At 40.8% G+C, this 18,005-nt stretch overlaps 1 protein-coding gene across 8 annotated transcripts in view; it reads right to left on the reverse strand.

Annotated features, from left to right (window-relative positions):
• NFIX (nuclear factor I X) overlaps positions 1-18,005 on the reverse strand; it is a 254,720-nt gene that overhangs the window by 128,585 nt on the left and 108,130 nt on the right. For 7 of the 8 annotated variants that reach the window (XM_077921269.1, XM_028711582.2, XM_077921268.1 and 4 more), the window contains one exon: positions 4,573-5,104. In XM_077921269.1, the coding sequence (XP_077777395.1) occupies positions 4,573-5,104 (532 nt within the window). Of the gene's footprint in view, positions 1-4,572; positions 5,105-5,671; positions 6,504-18,005 lie in introns of those variants that run through there. The other variant, XM_077921270.1, reaches the window with a different exon arrangement.

Raw genomic sequence — 18,005 nt, forward strand, 5'->3', positions numbered from 1 at the left:
TCGGTCTCCTTGTCTCCAGACTAAACATACCCAATTCCCTCAACTGTTCTCATAAGGCTGTTTCCAGACCCTTGATCATCTTGGTCACCCTCTTCTGCACAGGTTCCAGAGAGGGAGACCGTTCCGCTGTTTAACAGCTCTTACTGAACCTATGGATGAGTGAACCTACTGCTGTGATTGTTATAAGCACCTATAAGATCATCCCTGTGGCGACTCATACCTTTGGAACAGTTTTAAAGGGGTTTTTTTAATTAAAAGAATTATTTTAGCAAGTGAAATAAAACATGCTCAATTGTATCTTCCATTTAGCTCTTTAAGAAGTGCATAGCTTCCCACAGAAGTAAAATTACCTTAATCAAAAATGGATTGCAATCAGTTATAGTAAAATGCATTATTTCACTGACTTGTGCAGTTCGTATAAAGAATCAGAAAATTGATTGAACAGGATTCCACAAACCCCTTTACGGGAATGATATCCCCTTGCCCTCTCCATTCTGTTTGCACATTTATCAGGCTTCCAATACAGGATCAGGACTAGTGCACAAGTAATAGTAAGGGGGTGCTCAACTAGATGTGGCACAGAAGATGTGCAATCAGGATCTCCCGTAGCTTCTTTAAAATGTAACAGCAGCCGTGGGAGGGTCCTGAGTTGGATTGGGACCACTTTCCCCTTTTGGTTCCCCCAATTAAAATACCTCCTCCCTGTCCCCACTGCTTTTTGTTCTGTGGGGTGAAACAGAGAGAAATGAAGAGATTTGCATAGAGGTTTTTCTCCAACCCCCGCAAAAGCTAGAAGCTTGCCTCACTTTTACAGCTGAAATGAGACATGTTAAAGACTTGTGATGAAGTTATGACAGTTGGCATTTCTGTCAGGCTGTTATCTACACATTATTTTTCTAAAATTTCTCACTACATTTCTTAATAGGACTGAAGCTTTTGCTTAGATCGGGAACCTATTAAGGCAGAAATTGTCATTTTTGATGTTTATAGCAATAGCTACATAGATAATACTGCCACCTTTTTAGGGTTGAACTTCACGCCATCTTAGCAAACACGTGTTCCCAAATCCACATTTGGCAAGATAATGCAAGTGTGGATTGCTCACAGATGAGTATTTGGGGCGGCAGCGGGGGGTGGGGGTGGGGAGGAGAGTATGCTTTACCAATCCAATATCCATTGAACATGCCCCAAGCCCACCCCCCAACTGGGATTTACTTCTGGATACTTCCAGTTTTGCAGCCTGGCTGCTGAAAAATCACTATTTAAAAAATGAAATTTAAAAACAGGTGGCAGCTAGGGAGAATCAAGGATAGACTCACAACAATTGTCTCCCCATTGGGGTATCCTTTTAATATAGAAAGAGGGATATTAAACTTTTAGATTACTAAATAAAATTATGAGGAAGCCATTGGACTAGGAATACTGTTTTCCTCATAAAATGGTAGTCCTGCTCATAAAACCAGCAAAAATCTAGATTTGTGGCCTAGAGCATTCATTGCTGTCCTCTCCTAAGAGTGATGGCAGAAGGACAAAAGCCAGGATAAACAAAGCAGTATAGTGGAGGAAGTCCCGTTCAGGATTTATTTCACCTGGGCTTTAATTTCTAGGCACCAGTGCAGGATGAGCTTTGAAACTCAGGTAAGCTTTAAAACTGCAGAGCGTTCCTCCACTAGCCCAGGCAGTTGGGTTTTGGCAGGCACTTCTCACCCAGCAAGAACCTGTGGATGAATTCTACTTCCTGTCTAACCACCACACCTCCACTTTGCCTCATTACTTTTACTCCTGGATCTGAAATTGAACAGAGGCAAAGCTGTAACCGTGTGACCTAGCATGCAGAATCATGGCCTGCAAAAATAAGCTTCGGCAGCTAGTCATCATGGCAGTCCCTCCACGAGGTTTGGGCACCCTGCTCCACGGGGTAGCCTGTGGTGCAGGGGGAAAAGGCATCTTCCAGGACACAGCATTTTCAGGGGGCTGGCTGTACTGTTATGGGGAAGAAGGGGCAGGGGTATGAGACTCTGCCAGCACCGTTGCGCACGCTTAATTATGACTCTGACCCATTGTTTTCCACATCCAAGTACATAAATTAAAAGGAGGCCTTATAAATGAACTTATGTTTCTTGCATAGGGTACTATTGTGAATAAATTTTAAAAATGGGATTAACCTTTTGTGACAGATCATCGCCATCACCACCACCAGGACACTGCTGATTATTTGTTATCTATTACAGTATAAGAACAGCAACAAAAATCACTCGTATGAAGAGCTCTTCTGATATCTTTTTCTATCTTGTAAGTGTGAATTTGGTTCTTCACTCTCATATGAGACTCTGTCGTTTGCCCTGTCCTTCTTCCTTACTATCTTCTACAGCGACAGAAAATATATTGCCAAATTCCTGAATGTTCAAAATATGACCCTGCAGCATTTCAGATGAAAAGGAATCCTACACAGATAACCCTAACCCGAAAAATAGCCTTGGGGCTGGATCACTTTCCTGAAGGTTTCACCGTGGCAACAGCCTGTACCGCCCCACCATGTGCATGTGCGTCCACATGCTCTAGAACAGAAGCATAAAATGAACACAATGGACAGTTCAGAGATCAAGTTACATTTTTTAACTGCCTGGTTGGTTGGTTTGCCAGCAACAATGGAAAACTGCCTTAGTCACTATAATATAAATGCCAGAGATGATCCAGCTGGCTCATCTCACAAAGTTTGCCTAGCAGTTGCATGCTCAATTCAGTATTTAAGTGGTGATAAGTCTTTGGGACATTATGTCTCAGGTCTATATTAATAATGTAAATAATCTGGATAACTTTTTTAAACATTTCGTTTCTTTAACTTGTTTTAGCATGATTGAGTTTGCGGTCTTGTGGGTATCATTATGGGCTGAAAGACAGGTTAAAAATCTAGTAAGTGGAGGAATAAACAGACAGAAAGGTGAATACTTTCTTTGACACATACGGACCTTTGTTTGTAAGTGGAATATGTGCTAGATAGTGGTATGAACATGAGGTGGGATTTTGCATGCCCATGCTCAGATTCTGCATGTTTGTGCATGTGATAAGATTATGTGGCAGGCAGAAGGAAGGAAGGGGAATATCTCTGTGTTAAGAATGTGCTCTATGTAAAATTGTCTAGGAAGGTCAGCGGGAGGGGGGGGTGTGCTCTTTACTTTAAAAATAGGAGAAAGGGAAAGGAAGAGAATTTGTAGGAAAAGGAATAGGGGAACACTGTTTGCTACTTGCCCAGCCTGGACGTGCCCTGAGCTGTGCAGAATAGATGATAAAAGTGTGCCAGAAATGCCATCCGCAGGCGCTGTGGTGAACCTCCTGACATTGTCCAGAGGCTGCTGTACACATACTGGGTGGGCACATTCTAAAAAAGGAGAAAAGACTCCTGACAATATTATTAGACTGAAATTAAAGAAACACAAACTGTGCTGGGATACAGGAGGTGGCAAAGATAAGACTACTGAATTTAACATAGCCGAGATTTGCAGTTATTCTATATAGGGAAGGAAATGTGCAACTGGCAAAGAACTGGGAAAGAAGAAAACAAGCCTGATATCGGGCCTCTTACAACTTAGACGAAAATAAAAGAAAAAAGAAGTGAGAAATAAGGGAATAACAATAGGAGAAGGAAGGAGAAACGTTTTTGGCTAAATTCATTTTCCTTAGAACTTGGTGCAGCAAAAGGTAAACGCACCATCACCCGGCTGCCAGCCCATTCGGATTTCAAAGTCTGCAGCAAATAGAGTGTACCTGGGGCAGAGGCTAAAAATTAACCAGTATTTTTTTAAGCTGGAAAGAAAACAAAATAAAAAGGGATCCGAAATAAATATATAAGAAAACAAAATTAAATAAGAACATGTGTGCACAAACGTGCAGGCAGCGAGAGGGGGGGTGTTGAAGAAGAAGAAAAAGAGGCCACAGAAACAAAAGAAAAAGGGTTCTAAAATTCTCTTCCATAATCCCTTTCCCCTGAGAACCTTGTTCCTATGTGGGACAGCAGATGTGGAAAATTCAGTTTTATTGCTCTAATGCTGCTGTACAAAGCATAAAAATGTCCAGGAGTGTCTGTTTGTATGTTTGTAGTTTGCAAGCCGTGGGCACGTCGATATGCTAAATCAAGCCAACAAAAGAAATTGGGGTGGGGGGAGGGGAATCAAGCAAAGGAAACAAAAGCCTCACCTCAAGATAAGCACATTTCTTAATTCCAAATTCTAATAAAATTGAAGTCCTGTTCTCTCAAATAATCTGTCATTTACATAAATATTCTTATTCTGTACCACCCAGCCTGCGGGAAAAGGGGTTTTCTTCACCCTGGGAAAGTTACAGACATCGCAGGTAGGAGAGAAGCAGGAAGTCAAGAAAGGCCACAGTAACTTTTTCCGAACTACTAAGTACATTGGGGTCATCCCAGTGCATTTCCGAAGCTAGCAATTTGTTAATTATGGATGAAAGGAAACACATACATAGGAAAACACACACTTTGGGAGGGAAGCAACCATTTTAAAAATCAAAACACAAAATATAAAAACAGTGAGTGGTGTTGTTTGCATGACCTACCAGGAGTGTGAACAAAATACGCCAAGTAAAGATCCAGTTCTTTAATTGTGACTCCAATGTGGTGTGGCTGGACGCAAAGGCCCGGGTTTGAGCACTGCGGCGACTTGTATAGCCGCTCCCCGTCAGTACTTTCAAGAGGGATCCCTTTGAACAAGATGACCATAACTAGGTCCAGCCTCCAAACCTTGTCAGCCTGCCTCAGGCAGTCAATCCTGCGGATTTTGCCCTTCTGATCTGGGTTGGAGAGGACACAACACGGTGCTTTCTTGCCCGTGATGGTCAAGACGAAGTCCTCGCGAAATTCCGGGCGGATGTCCTTGCGTAGCTTGGCCAGCAGCCGGGATGCCCATTTCTGCTTGATCTCAGGCTTTTCACCAAGTAATTCGTCCTTCACAGCGCGCTCCTCATCCTTCGACATCCGCTTCTCATGCTTCTTAAAGTACTTTCGTTTCCGAGCTTGCAGGTTGAACCATGTGTAAGAAAACGCACGGACATGAGGAAGAAGAGCTTCAATGAAGGGGTGGAATTCATCCTGGGGAGAAAGGGCGAGAATAAAGGGTGCAAAACAAAAGAAGGGGGGGAAACGTTAGAATAAGAAAATAAGGAAGGGAGAAGAATCACCCTTAAGGCTGAAATTTGTATGTTAAATTATATATATATATGCATATACAAACCGACAAAAATTAAGGGAAAAAATATGCAAGCCCAGAATACGATCCAACCCAGCAACAAGATAAAACACAACAGTAGAACAGGGATGCCAAGCAGGTATGTTGGGAGTGTGGAGGATTAACACTGTTTCCAGAATACCACCAGAAGATAAATTTGGAGATTTAAAAAAAAATCAACTTAAGTTAATTGAATTAAAATTTGACTACAGTACCTTTAAAAATAAAAGTAATAAAGTTTGTTTGGAAATGTTGCAATTAAAGACAAAATTGGCTATGATCTCCCTTGCAGGATACAATGCTCAGGATAATTTATATATACTCGATCAATTATTTTAGGAGGCTTTCTGACTTTATTTTTTAAGCAAAGATTTCCCTAAAGCTAAAAACATCCAAGAGAGAGGGGGAAAGTCAAAAATGGAAATAATTACCATTGCTCTGGCTCATCCCGGCGAAGCTAAGCCCCCGATTCAGAAATTCTGGGCTCAGAATTGCAGAGTGTGGAAGGGGGGGTGCTATTGGGGCTGTGAGGTGGAAGAGGGAGGAGGGGAGAACAAGGAGGAAAGTAAAAAATATAAAAAGGAAGTGCACAGAAGAGTGCAGGATATTTCTTAAATTGGGTGGAAAACAATTGTTGGCTGCATTCTCCACTGCAAACTGTTAGCCAATTTTTTTTTTTAAAAAAGTATTATTTAATAAAAACAGTGGGGTAGCAAAAAAGGAGGATTAAAAATTGAAGAAAGAAGGTTAGGAATGGAAACATCAGCGAAGGACAAAAATAAATCAACATCACCACACACATACACACACAAAATATGTTTTCTTTAAAAAAAAAAGCCAAATGTCTCTTAAGGATAATAATAATAATAATAATAATAATAATAATAATAATAATAATTGGAAGGATGAAGGGAAAAAATAAAAACAGGCAGAATAACAGCAAGTGATCAGGAGGGGGAGTTGAGCGGGGGGAAAGAATCTCTCTCAGCGTTGGCAAAAATGCAAAGATGCAACTTAGATGTGGCTCCCTCCGCCTGAGAACAGGGGCGATCGCAGGTCTAGGGGAAAAGGGACAGACTCCGCTCTGGAATCAGCTGTGATCGGCTGCTGGCAAAACCCAACTGCTGGGGTATGAGGGATTTTGTTGTTGTTGTTGTTTCCCCCCTTTTTTCCTTTCCCTTTTTCCTCTTAAACTCTCTTGCTCGCTTGCTTTCTCCTTTCATGCTCAGTCCCCAACCATTTGCCTGTGCCAATGCCAGCAGAAAAAAAAGAGAGAGAGAGAGAGAGGAGAAGGGATCCACCTATTTGGCAAGGAGACACATCGTGGAGCAGCCAATGGCTGCATCAAAGAGAAAGGGAGGTGGAGGGGGGGGGGAGGTTGGCGGAGAAGGAATCAGGGAGGGGGTGGCAGAGAGAGAGAGAGAGAGAGAGAGACTGTGCAGTTAAGAGATGGAAAACAATTTGCCAAATCGACAAGTTCATATCTAATGAATAAGCAAAGTCCAGCCGCAATGAAATTTTTATTGGCCAGCAGATTTTGGCAAGGAGGTGACTGGCAAAATATTTTAAATAAATAAATATCATAGCATCCACCCACCTTCTCCCCCCCCCCACAACCTCCAAAAAAAGACAGTCCCACAAGGCCTCAGAAAAAGCAGCTGTTCCATCTTTCTCTCTCAATCTCATTCTCTTTCCGTCCTCGCTGCCTTTCCAACTATTTATACAAAAAAAGAGAAGAAAACCCTGAAAAATATTTCCTTCCAATTACAACTCTCTCTTTCAATATGCATGTGGTTAAGATATTGCCGCCCTACTTTTTTCTCAGTTCAGGTAGCATTAATTTAAAATGCATACAGATATTATTTCTTTGCAAGTTCCTGGTATTGCTACTCCAGGCCTCAGCAAACATCTTTGCTTTCCAAAACTAGGGTTTCAGTCAGCCCTATGAAGCTCTATGCCACTTCCTTATTTTCTGCAATTTTCACCCCGATATTTGCCAAAAAATTAATAATACATGCAGATTAGAGCAAACGGACCAGCATCACAATATGAAGTTATTCACCTAAACCAAATCCTTATTCCCTCTATTAAAATTTTATTTAAAAATGGCAAAGCTTAAAATGCATTGTTTTGAAAGTTTAAATAGCTAATTTAATCTATTTCATTCCAACATTCACTTTTTTGTTGCTTATTATTGCTTCATGCCACATGCGCAACTAAAAGGACATCAGAAAACATGACTGGGGGGGGGGGGACTAAAATAATTAATTTTGAGGGGAAAGAATAAGTACATAAAAAAGTAAGAAAAGTATGACGACCAGAGAAAAAGAACGGTGGTGCATAAAACAGGAAAGCAAACAGGTAATTAAAAAAGGCAAACGTGAGAAAAGCTAAATTGTAAAAATGGTATGATTTAAAAAAGAAAAGGAATGAAGAGACGCGAGAAAAAATAAAAGGCTTGCATTAGGGAGTAAAGAAAAGGGTGTGGCCTTGGGGTGCTTTTGCTGGACTTTTCTGAGTGCCGTCCTCAAGGAATTGGGCACAGAGAAGGCTGTGAGGCAACAATAGCCGAACTCACAGTTGCTTTATTAGAAGACAGCTCTGCTTGCTTGCTCCCTCTAATTCAGCCCATCCATGCACAAAGCGCCTTACCACCCGCAACCTCCCAATATCACAGAGCAGAGACAGAGAGGTTTGCATCAAAGAGGGTGAATTCACAGACAAATCAGGGCTCTAGTCCCACCAGAGAAAAAGAGGCCATATACGCCTCCCTGCAGCACCATCAGATACTCTGAGCACCTCTAACCCTGACTTCGCTCGCAGGGCTGCCACCCTTATTCCTGCAGCACCCTCGACAAGCCAAACGCTCCGGTGGGGTGCGCGGAGATGGCACAAAAGACAGACCTACGCCCAGCATTTGCCTACTGCCCACTGCCAGCTCCAGGCCTTGCTGCCAGCTTTCCAGCAACTAAGCAGGCAGCTAAATCAGAGCTCTCGGATTTGTGCTCGCAAATCGCAGGGTGGAGGCTTTCCCCCGCCATAACTCGTTTGGCTGGAGATGGGGGGGGGGGAATATTACTGTTTTTCTCTCCCCCACCCCTCTCCCGCCACTTCACAAATCTGGCACAGGTCAGCCTGAGATACATTAAAAGCAGGATACGGGGCCCTCCAAACCTCTTGCCGCTCATAAATATGTTGTCTGCTTGAGAAAAACACAGGCCTCCCCACACCTCTCCATGACCTTGGCGACAAACCCCCAGAGGACTGCAGACAAAGGTGATCTGTCCGCAGCTGTGTTAGGTAATACCTGAGCCTGCCCCCTTCCCCTCCATCAGGCAGATTAAAGGTGGGTGCGCAGGCAGGCAGTTGAGGTGGAAGAGTTCCATCCCGACACAAAAGCTCGGAGATTATTTTTCTATATCTGTGTCAAGAGGGGGGAGGGTGCAAGTCGAAGCTCAAGAAAGTAGAATAAAAGAGATAAAAGGGAAAACGAACTTGTGCCCTTCTCCCCCCACTCCACTCCCCCCCAAAAAACATTTTCGAAGTCTGCCATTGAAATTCAAAACTCATTTGAAATTCTCACTTCCTTGTTACCTGGGAATATACAGGTTCCCAGGTTGTTTTTTTAGGCCCGGGATCCATCCTTTACAAAGGACTGCATGACCTTCAAAACTTTTAAACAACTAAATCTAATGTACGTTTTTAAAACAACAAGCAAGCTTTGGTGTGGAACGAAACTACAGTATAATCAGAGTCTTTACACTCTTGGAAAGCTTCGGGGGGGTGGACATTATAGCAAATTAAAATTAATTCAATTCACACTAACTTTATAGACATGTACATGAGCTGCTATGAAGACTAGACTATGAAGAACATTAAGAAGAATGAAGAAAACAGAATGAAGAGCAAAACAAAGAAAAATCACCCACTTCTGTCACTACTACCCGTAGCATTCCTTTTCTTGTGATCAGAAGTGCTCAGTGTACAAGACAGAGGTACGAAAGTACAGCTGCTTTGTCAAGGTCAGGTGGCACTCAACAAATACAAAACTCAGGACTTGTAACAAGATGCTATATTTAAAAGCAGCAGCAGCAGCAATAACAAACAACAACAACATTACTCTAATTGCCTTAAGAGTTTTCTAGTCTTGATAGGCCTTTTTCACAGAACAGCAATATTTTTACACACTTTCAGGGCTGGCTAGGAAGCTGAACAGTACAATCCGATTTTCACCTAGCACCTCCAAGACAAGAAATGGACTCCTAGGGCACACCTCTTGGACTGCACATAGATTTACTGATACCCTTGAAAATATTGTCACCCCAAGCGACCACTTGGGCTGCTTGTGCACTTGGGCTGGCATAGACAGCATCCGTTTACAATACGACGATTGTCACAGCAGAAAAGCTCAACATTCTTGACACATGCATTGAACTAGCATATAAGATAATCAGTGTATTATGGCAGAATTGGGCATCTATGGAATTATCTGAAGTAAGTTGCAAATGAAATTCCACAAAAGACAGGAAAGCCGCTGTTATATGGAACAGGTTTTAATTCCTTTTAAAAAAACACAACCTCATAAATGCAACAGCCGTTCTATAGTACATAGAGGTTTGTTGAAATACCGGTGTAGGTACTTGCTATTTAAGAAAAGTAACACAGAGGGATGACAACAGAAACAATGGAAAGGTTGTCAAGCATCACCACCCATTCCTAGCGATTGCAATGGGAGTGCTGAATGCCCAACACCGAAAACCAGCAATTCATTTAGGAGCATTTATTACAGGCACCTTTGAGAACGCACACTTTAGGACAGCCGTACTAGGCAGATTCACTCCATTCCAAAAGCACAGCAGATTTACGGAACTTTAAAGCCCGAGTTTGAGCTTTCTAGGATTCAGCTTATAATGGGATCAAACCACTGCTCGCAATTACGATGCAAGCTTAATTCCTTTCCGTGAGACGTGTGGTCATCTGGGTTCAGTTTTCAATGCAGAAAATTATGAACCTAGGAAGGTTTACCCTGTTGCAACTTAATGAGCAAACATTATTTTAATATTTATTTTTAGCGTTTTGTAGGTTAAAACTCTGCACAAATAATCTGAAATGAATAGCATTTTAGGAAAACATCTCTTGTCTCTAAGTTAAATCAATAAATAAACAGGGGAGGGAGAAGTAGAGGCATGTAGGAAAGATATGGAAACATCTGCCTCAGTAGAGGGGGGAAAGGGGTAGTGGGGGGAAGAAGGGAAGAAAATATGCTGATGGAAAGACAGGTTAAAGGAAGGAAGTGAGAATGAAGGGGAAGTAAAGATTTAAGAGATTCAAATGAAGAAGAAAATTTCACGGCCAAGTATGGCTCTCTCCAACTCAGAGTTTAGATGTGGGTTGCATATACCCTCTCACAAAAATACCACCATCTCTTTGTTCTCACAATATAAGGCAACTCTTCTCTCTTCATCAGTTCCAGATTCATTAACAAAGTATGATGCTAAACGGGAGAAGTTCTTAAGAACGTTGTCTGAGAAAGAGCTTTTTGCTCTCTTCCTCTCGAAGCAAGGAATTTTGGGGGGTGGGTAGAGAGTCCCAAGTCTTGTAGAGAGCTTATGAGTTTTAATTACTTCAAGTCAAAACTTTCTAACTCTGGGCCTCCCCCCCTTTTTTTTAATGGTCTGCTCGTTTTGGGGAGTCTCTCTCCTTCTCACTTTCACTCTTGTTCAGCAATAGGAGCACCGTGTAAAGCTTTCTTGGGGTTGTCATAGAAACAGTCAGTAGCACCCTGGCAAACTACATCCCTAGTGAATGAATAGCACATAAATTTCTACTCTCCACAGGGCTAGTGAGACCTGCAACATATTAGCCTGTGGCTTGCCCCTGCTGAACCCCCATCCCCGAGTGCCAAAATAATAATGCTTTGGCCAACAATGAGTCAGTAGGATTTTGTGTCCAGCTTGGCCCAGCTCCAGGGACTGTAACATGGGGTACAGAATTTGAGGGGGATGCATCTTGCCTTTCCATTATTATAAAGAGTTATGAAATACAAGATTTCGCAACACAAACTGTGATTTAAGTAGAGTTCTATAAAAACATGCCCAACCACAACTGAGATTTCAAGGAAACAAAATCCACTAGAAGCAAACAACAGCTTCAGCCGTGGGTTAGGGCAATTAGACTCCTCCTCATCATTGCCACAAATAGACAGAAATAGACTCCCGATTATAGACTTTAAAAAAAAAGATTTTCATGTTGCGCTCTTGCCTCTGACACAGATTTCCATAATCAGAATGCCAGCCCAAACCAATCCAAATGATGCATCAAATATACCCTATTTAAACCACCCCCAAAATTAGATAAAATTCATTTTCACAACCAGATGAAATATTTGTTCACTCAGATCCTCATTTTGCATATTACTGTACACAATAAAAAACCTACAGATGACTATAAGTCTATGTAATAGTTATATCACTTTGATTCTCCTCTTCATTCTTCAGAGTTAACACACAGCGTCTGCCTGAAAAGTTTTTCCCTCTCTGACCTGATTTAGCACAAACAAGAGAAAACTGTGCGGCAGACTCAACGTCCTAACGAACTTGAGTTAATTAATGCTAGGAAAGAAAGAAGCTCCCTCTCAGCCTCTTGAATCATGGTTCACTAGCCTTTTCAATTTTCTATTTCCAAAAAAAAAGGTGGGGGGAGGTTGCATTCAAATATTTTTCCCGTCTGAGCAGGGAAAATAAACAATACACAGAATTGGGGAGTGGGGGCAGAGTTAGAGCAGCACCGGATAAATGTGTGCAGGAACACACTATTTTTAAAAAATGCTAAGTTTATTTTAATATTTCCATCTTCTACAGTAATGTGAGTTGGCAGCAGCCTAAGTGATGGAGAGGGCAGGAATAAATGAGTCAAAGGTTTTTAACTAAAGTTACAAAATGACTCCGTAATTTCACATTCAACTAAGCACTTGGAGTTAAGGGCAGAAATAGTCGGGAGCCGAGAAAATGTGTTTGTGGTTCTTTTCACATTTCTACCATTCTAAGTAACAGGGACAAAGAATAGCTGGAATTGTGACTCTCAGGTAATTAATCCAGCCCTGCCTTCTGTATGTAACCAGACCTCTATTCAACACCTGGATTTAGACTGCAAGATTGAGAGCCTCTTTGATTACAAACTTACTGAATAAAACTGGTGCCCTTTAGCTAGAAGGACTAGGCTCTCTATTCATCAGAAGTACATTTTGTAAAGACGTACTTAGGGTGCAGCTCTTGAGCACACCTATATATAGCCACGACAATTCCTACAGAATAAAGAACCAGGTCTGAGACTGGTTTTAAACCAACTAAAAGTTACAAATCATTACATGATGCCAGCACTCCAAGGACACTACTCCAAATTCAGTGGAGACACCTTCAATTCTAAATGCTTCTGCTGGTGAAATATACTCAAGACGTTTAGATAAAATATGACTGAACCACACTGTGCTACTATAGCTGTCAATAACCAGCCAAGGCTGACATAACATTCCACCAAATCGGGTCAGGCGCAGTATGAAAGGAGAATACATCTTGTAGCACAAACCAGAGATAGCTTGCATTAGTACATTTTCTCAGCTTTATTTTTGTCATTTATTTTATGGTAGCAATTATCCTAACGAAGCAATAGGATGTTTACCAATTTCCTCCCTATTTATTGGTAATTCAAATACAGCTGATCCAAATTCACTTCCACTGTTAAAGAAGAAAGTGGCTGCCTAAGACATCTCAGTGTGTAAATATATGCCATGCAAAATTAAAGAGTTTGTTTTGCTTTTGTGGCACAATTTGGCTTGGATACAGCTACTTTTTCAAAGACCACAACCTAGAGTTGCAAATAAAGCTGAAGAAGTAGATGGGCCTCACTATATGTCTTTAGTTGTACAACCAAAAACTCATTTGGAAACCTAGGGCTTTTTATGGATATTATCCTTGATGTAAATTTTACAAGCAGCCCAAGATCTGGCCAGTTAGGACAGAATATTATTATAGTCATGCTCAGTGCTTTTTTCTGGGGGGATGCAGGTGGACACATACCCCTAAACATTTTGTGAATCTAAGTTTGGCCTCACTGAGGGGCAGTATTTCAATATGAGCAGGGGGGGGAGCACTGGTCACCCTAAGAAACTCGGGCTTGGGATGGATTGAAAGCTACTGGCCCAGGCATGGCAGGTATGCCAGCACTGAGCGATCGTGGAAGGCAGGGAGCCATAGCTTTTATTGGATAGAAAGAAGATACTAGAGAATTAACTCCATCTCCTAAAGGCATATCTAATGGAACATCCATCTTACTTGTTTCGCCATGGGAATTAAGATTTTTATCAGACAAGCGCATAAAATGAAGTTGATGGTTGCACCCGTCTTTGATGCTCTAGATATATGAATCAGAGAAAAACAATGCATATGATTTACACATAACATTTTACAAACATCTGTGATGACTTACACTCTGACTGTGGACAGATAGTTAGTTATTCTCTGTAACAACAGGAACCATTTCCCTCTAACTGCTATCATAGCACTGGCCCTGAGTGAGCCTTTATTTCATAGTAGAATAATCTTAGTTATACAGTTGATAGTTGGATCAAATATCATATACTGATGGATTTGGAGTTTTAACTAACCCTACTACAGACTCTGAGCATCTTCAAGCTACTGTATATACAGTATAAACATACAAAACAGAAATCAAATTAAAATTAAGCAGAATAGCACCAATTCCACAATCTATTTTCTTCTTTCACTTCGCCCTCTCCTTGTCATGTTTCTCTATTTACAAAAATGGCACACCACCCTCCCAGCCAACTTTGGATCTCTCCCCAAGCATTGCCCAAGCAGTGGCGTAACGTGGGGGGTGCAAGGGGGCCGGCCGCACCGGGCGCAACATCTGGGGGTTAGGGTTAGGGGCGCAAATCCACGGGTTAGGGGGTGCAAATTACTTGCCTTGCCCTGGGTGCTGACAACCCACACTACGCCACTGTGCCCAAGTAATCTCCAAACAGTGGTAGCTAGTTTTTAAGCAGTGCCTAGAAAGGTGGAGAAAAAACTGTCCCAGCTGGATGCACTCATGTCTTGCATCCCTACAAGGAAGAAGCCTTTCACACAGACTTCCTAATTTTTAATCACACTTAATTTCTAATCACTTTATCAATATAAGAATGAGCCAATATAAGAATGAGCATCAGGTTTGTCAGCTCCATCCCTCTCCTCCCACTCAGGTGCAGCTGCAAGAACAGAAGCTTTCACTGTGATTTTAAACTAGTCACAATTCAGCATTACGTCTAAATCGAGACAAACTATGGAGTTATTTTTAACTATGGTTTACTGAAATAAGCCAACTTCAAACTATGGCTTATGAAGCTGCCTTGTTTCAATAAATCATTGTTAAGATTAATCACACTTTAGGTTTTGGACACAATTCTAAACTGTGGTTAACTGAAAATGGAAATGAAAGCTTCGGATCTCCTCCCTGTGGCCTTCCCAAAGGAAGAATGGCGATGAGGTGGGTATATCATTCATATAATGATAAATCATTGGGTCTAAATACATACAGTAATTATCAATTGACAAGACAAGATAAAATCCACTTCTGTCTTATCCATTTCCTGCTTAAAGAAAACTGTTTCCAAGAGTTACATCCTATCCTTCCACAAACAAAACTAAGAAAATGATAAATTTTCAAAATCCATTTTATAGAGAGTTGCAGAAGTCATGCAGGCATTGATCAAGAGAGGAAGTGTGTTGCTCATCATATCACTATCAAATTGATATATGTGACGGTCACACCAAATGTACACACACAATCACTATAGTGATGACAACACTTCTGGGAGCCAGTTTCAACTTTCCTAGGGTACAGCTATGGAAACCACCAGCAAATATATTTGAGCAGAGGCAGTCCAAAATGAATAAATACAAACCATGGCTATGAAGGGCAATGTCACTTCTACAAAACCACATCCAAATCTCTGAATGTGTCTCTCCATAGACAGACTCTGTGTAAAAATGGTAATTGGAAGAAGCACGCGTCACATCTGTCCTTTATTCCAATAATCAACTGCATTAAAAGAGACATGGTACCCCATTGCTACAATGCTCTTCTGCAGCAAATCTCCTCTAGGTGTTAAAAAATAAAATAAAAAGAAATTTGCAAGATTAAAAAAACCTACAAGAAGCATTTTGATAACTAAAACCCCACACCAAGCACAAACAGGAAAGATACATAAATATAATGAAACATGAAATGTCTCAAAATTAAAACAACGGCAGCAATAGCACAACATTCACAGGGAAGGGAACTGTACAGTGGTGAGTGAGTTGTGCACCTGTATTATGCGCCTGATGAAGAGGGTTCTAAACTACAAAAGCCAAGGCTACATGAATTCTGTTCGTCTTTAAGGTAACACGAGACTCTTTGCTGATTTTGCTGCAACAGAGTAACATGACTATCCTTCCAGCTTTCAACATCCTTGTGCAAACACGAAAAGCATCCCTCACCAACCGTTTCTCGCACCTGAAACACTGAAATATATTTCCCCCCCTCATTGGTATATAAGCTCAGAAGTCCAGCTATTCCACACAGGTTTATTATTTCAATCCTCCAAGAGTTACCCAGCTTTCCCCTACCCTACCCCACAACATAAAATCTTGCTTTTGTAATCCAATGCACTACACAACAGGACTCAGCAGTAAAGTGTCTGTCAATTTAAAAACCAGAATGAATGAAATGGTTTTGTGTTCCCACAACTTCAGCTACCTAAGATTCCTGTCCGGTTTGTGAAATATAGATTTAAAAGAAAATACATTTTTAAATAAAAATAATATTTTAAAAATCATCTACAACAACAGTAGAATCATCTTCATTTAAACCACCTCCATCCCCACTCATATGTTTTTTACTTTCATCTCTACCTCTTTCTTGATCTCCAGAACTCAGAACACTATAGGAAAGCCATTGGTAGAAATATTATTTGCCTATGAATCATAAGAACAAATAATTCAGACTGGTGGACGATAAAACCAATTTAAGTAACTGAGAAAATTCTGGTTTAATTGCAGTGGAGATGGCAGATCAGGATCTTGGACAAGGCAAAGGTTGGCAACTCAATCAGGTTTGCAGACTAAAGGAAGTCTTTGTTGCAGTTTTAAACTCCCCCCTAAAAAGGCATTTAAAAAGCATTGCACGGAGCAAGCAATAAATACAGCTCAAGCTCTGACTAGACACCCTGGTGAATTTCTGAGTATTTTTGTCTGAGATTATGTAGTGATACTAGCATCACCTTAAAAGACTGAGGACCAAAGCAATTGTAGAGTTTTGTCACTCGCACTGGATTTTCATGTCAGGTTTGCAAATAAAATAATATTTTAAAATATATTTCTTCCTAAGTTCCCAGGATAGGATAAATTAATGCACAGTAATTATTCTACTTTAAGATTTAAATAAAGTTCATTCTGACACACTGGCCAAGTTCTCACTGAGGGGATAAACCTGCATCTGGCTAGACCTCTTCAGAAAGCAGGTAAGGACATTTCTCTCCAACATTTTTCAATGTGCAGGAAATGTGTTTTTATAGAGGGGCATTTGTGTGCACTTCAGCCTGCACTTCAGGGCAGGTACAGATTAACCACCTCTGTGAGAACCAGGCCAAAGGCTGCATCCTGAACACAAGTAGCTCCTGTCGAAATCAGAGGGATACACTCCCAAGTAAACGTGGTTGCCCAATTTATTTCCCAACCCAACAAGACAAAGATCAGGATTCTGCTTCAGCCAGAATAAAGTCTGGCGGTGTCCAGCTTTGAAGAAAAAAATCAAAAACCCATTGCTTATCTATTTAAATGTTTTACTTATTAAGATGCTGATTTGGACACATCAGGTTAATCTGAACGAAACAGTGAGGGCATTTTGTTGTTTTGTGACAATGAAATTACTTGCAACAGTGTTACTGGAAATGAAAAAGGTAAGACGTCTCCCAAAAATCAAACTCTACAGCAAAAAAATATTGGGACTGTTGTTTTTCAAAAATGAAGATTTTTATGAATCTGGTAAAAGAAATGGCCCACACTTAGCCTCTTATTTATTCTCTAGCTCACCTAATAATAGAGGGAGGTGGATATTTAATGGCGGTAGGTTGTTGGTTCCTACACATGCACATACATTGGTGTCACCTACTGGTCTTGACATTAAATGTTGACTCGCATGTTTCAATGAATGAGCTATCACAGATTGCTCAACACAGAGAAAATGTTTGCGGCATTCAGTTTCAGCTTGAAAACCATACAGCATTTTCAAAGGAGACAGTCCACATGTTCAGTTGTGAGGTGTCAAAGTGTGAATCAACCCTTAGATATCAATGAGTGTTTGCTTTGCAATTGCCATGCTTTGTTAACTTACTTTTTATAGGGTATCTAAATGACATCATCATCAAATTGCTGTTGTCCTGCACTGCTTCTGTTTTTATTTTGCTTTTCAGATTGCAGAAAATCTAACATCTTTTTTTTAAAAAAATGGAACAGTAATTCCCCACCTTTTTTATATTTGATTTTTTTTTATTTTTGCAGGGACATGCCAAGTAGGGTGAGTCTATGGTCACACATCTGTACAGTGCCACTGTGCACAGTGCCACTATTACTTTACAAGTAGTCATTTTATCAGTGTGTTTTTAATTATATTTTGATTTATACAAATGTCTTTGTTGCTTTAAAAAAAAATACCCTATTACAATATTTG

Source organism: Podarcis muralis, chromosome 17 (genome assembly GCF_964188315.1).
Source record: "Podarcis muralis chromosome 17, rPodMur119.hap1.1, whole genome shotgun sequence".
NCBI classification, from domain to species: Eukaryota; Metazoa; Chordata; class Lepidosauria; order Squamata; family Lacertidae; genus Podarcis; species Podarcis muralis.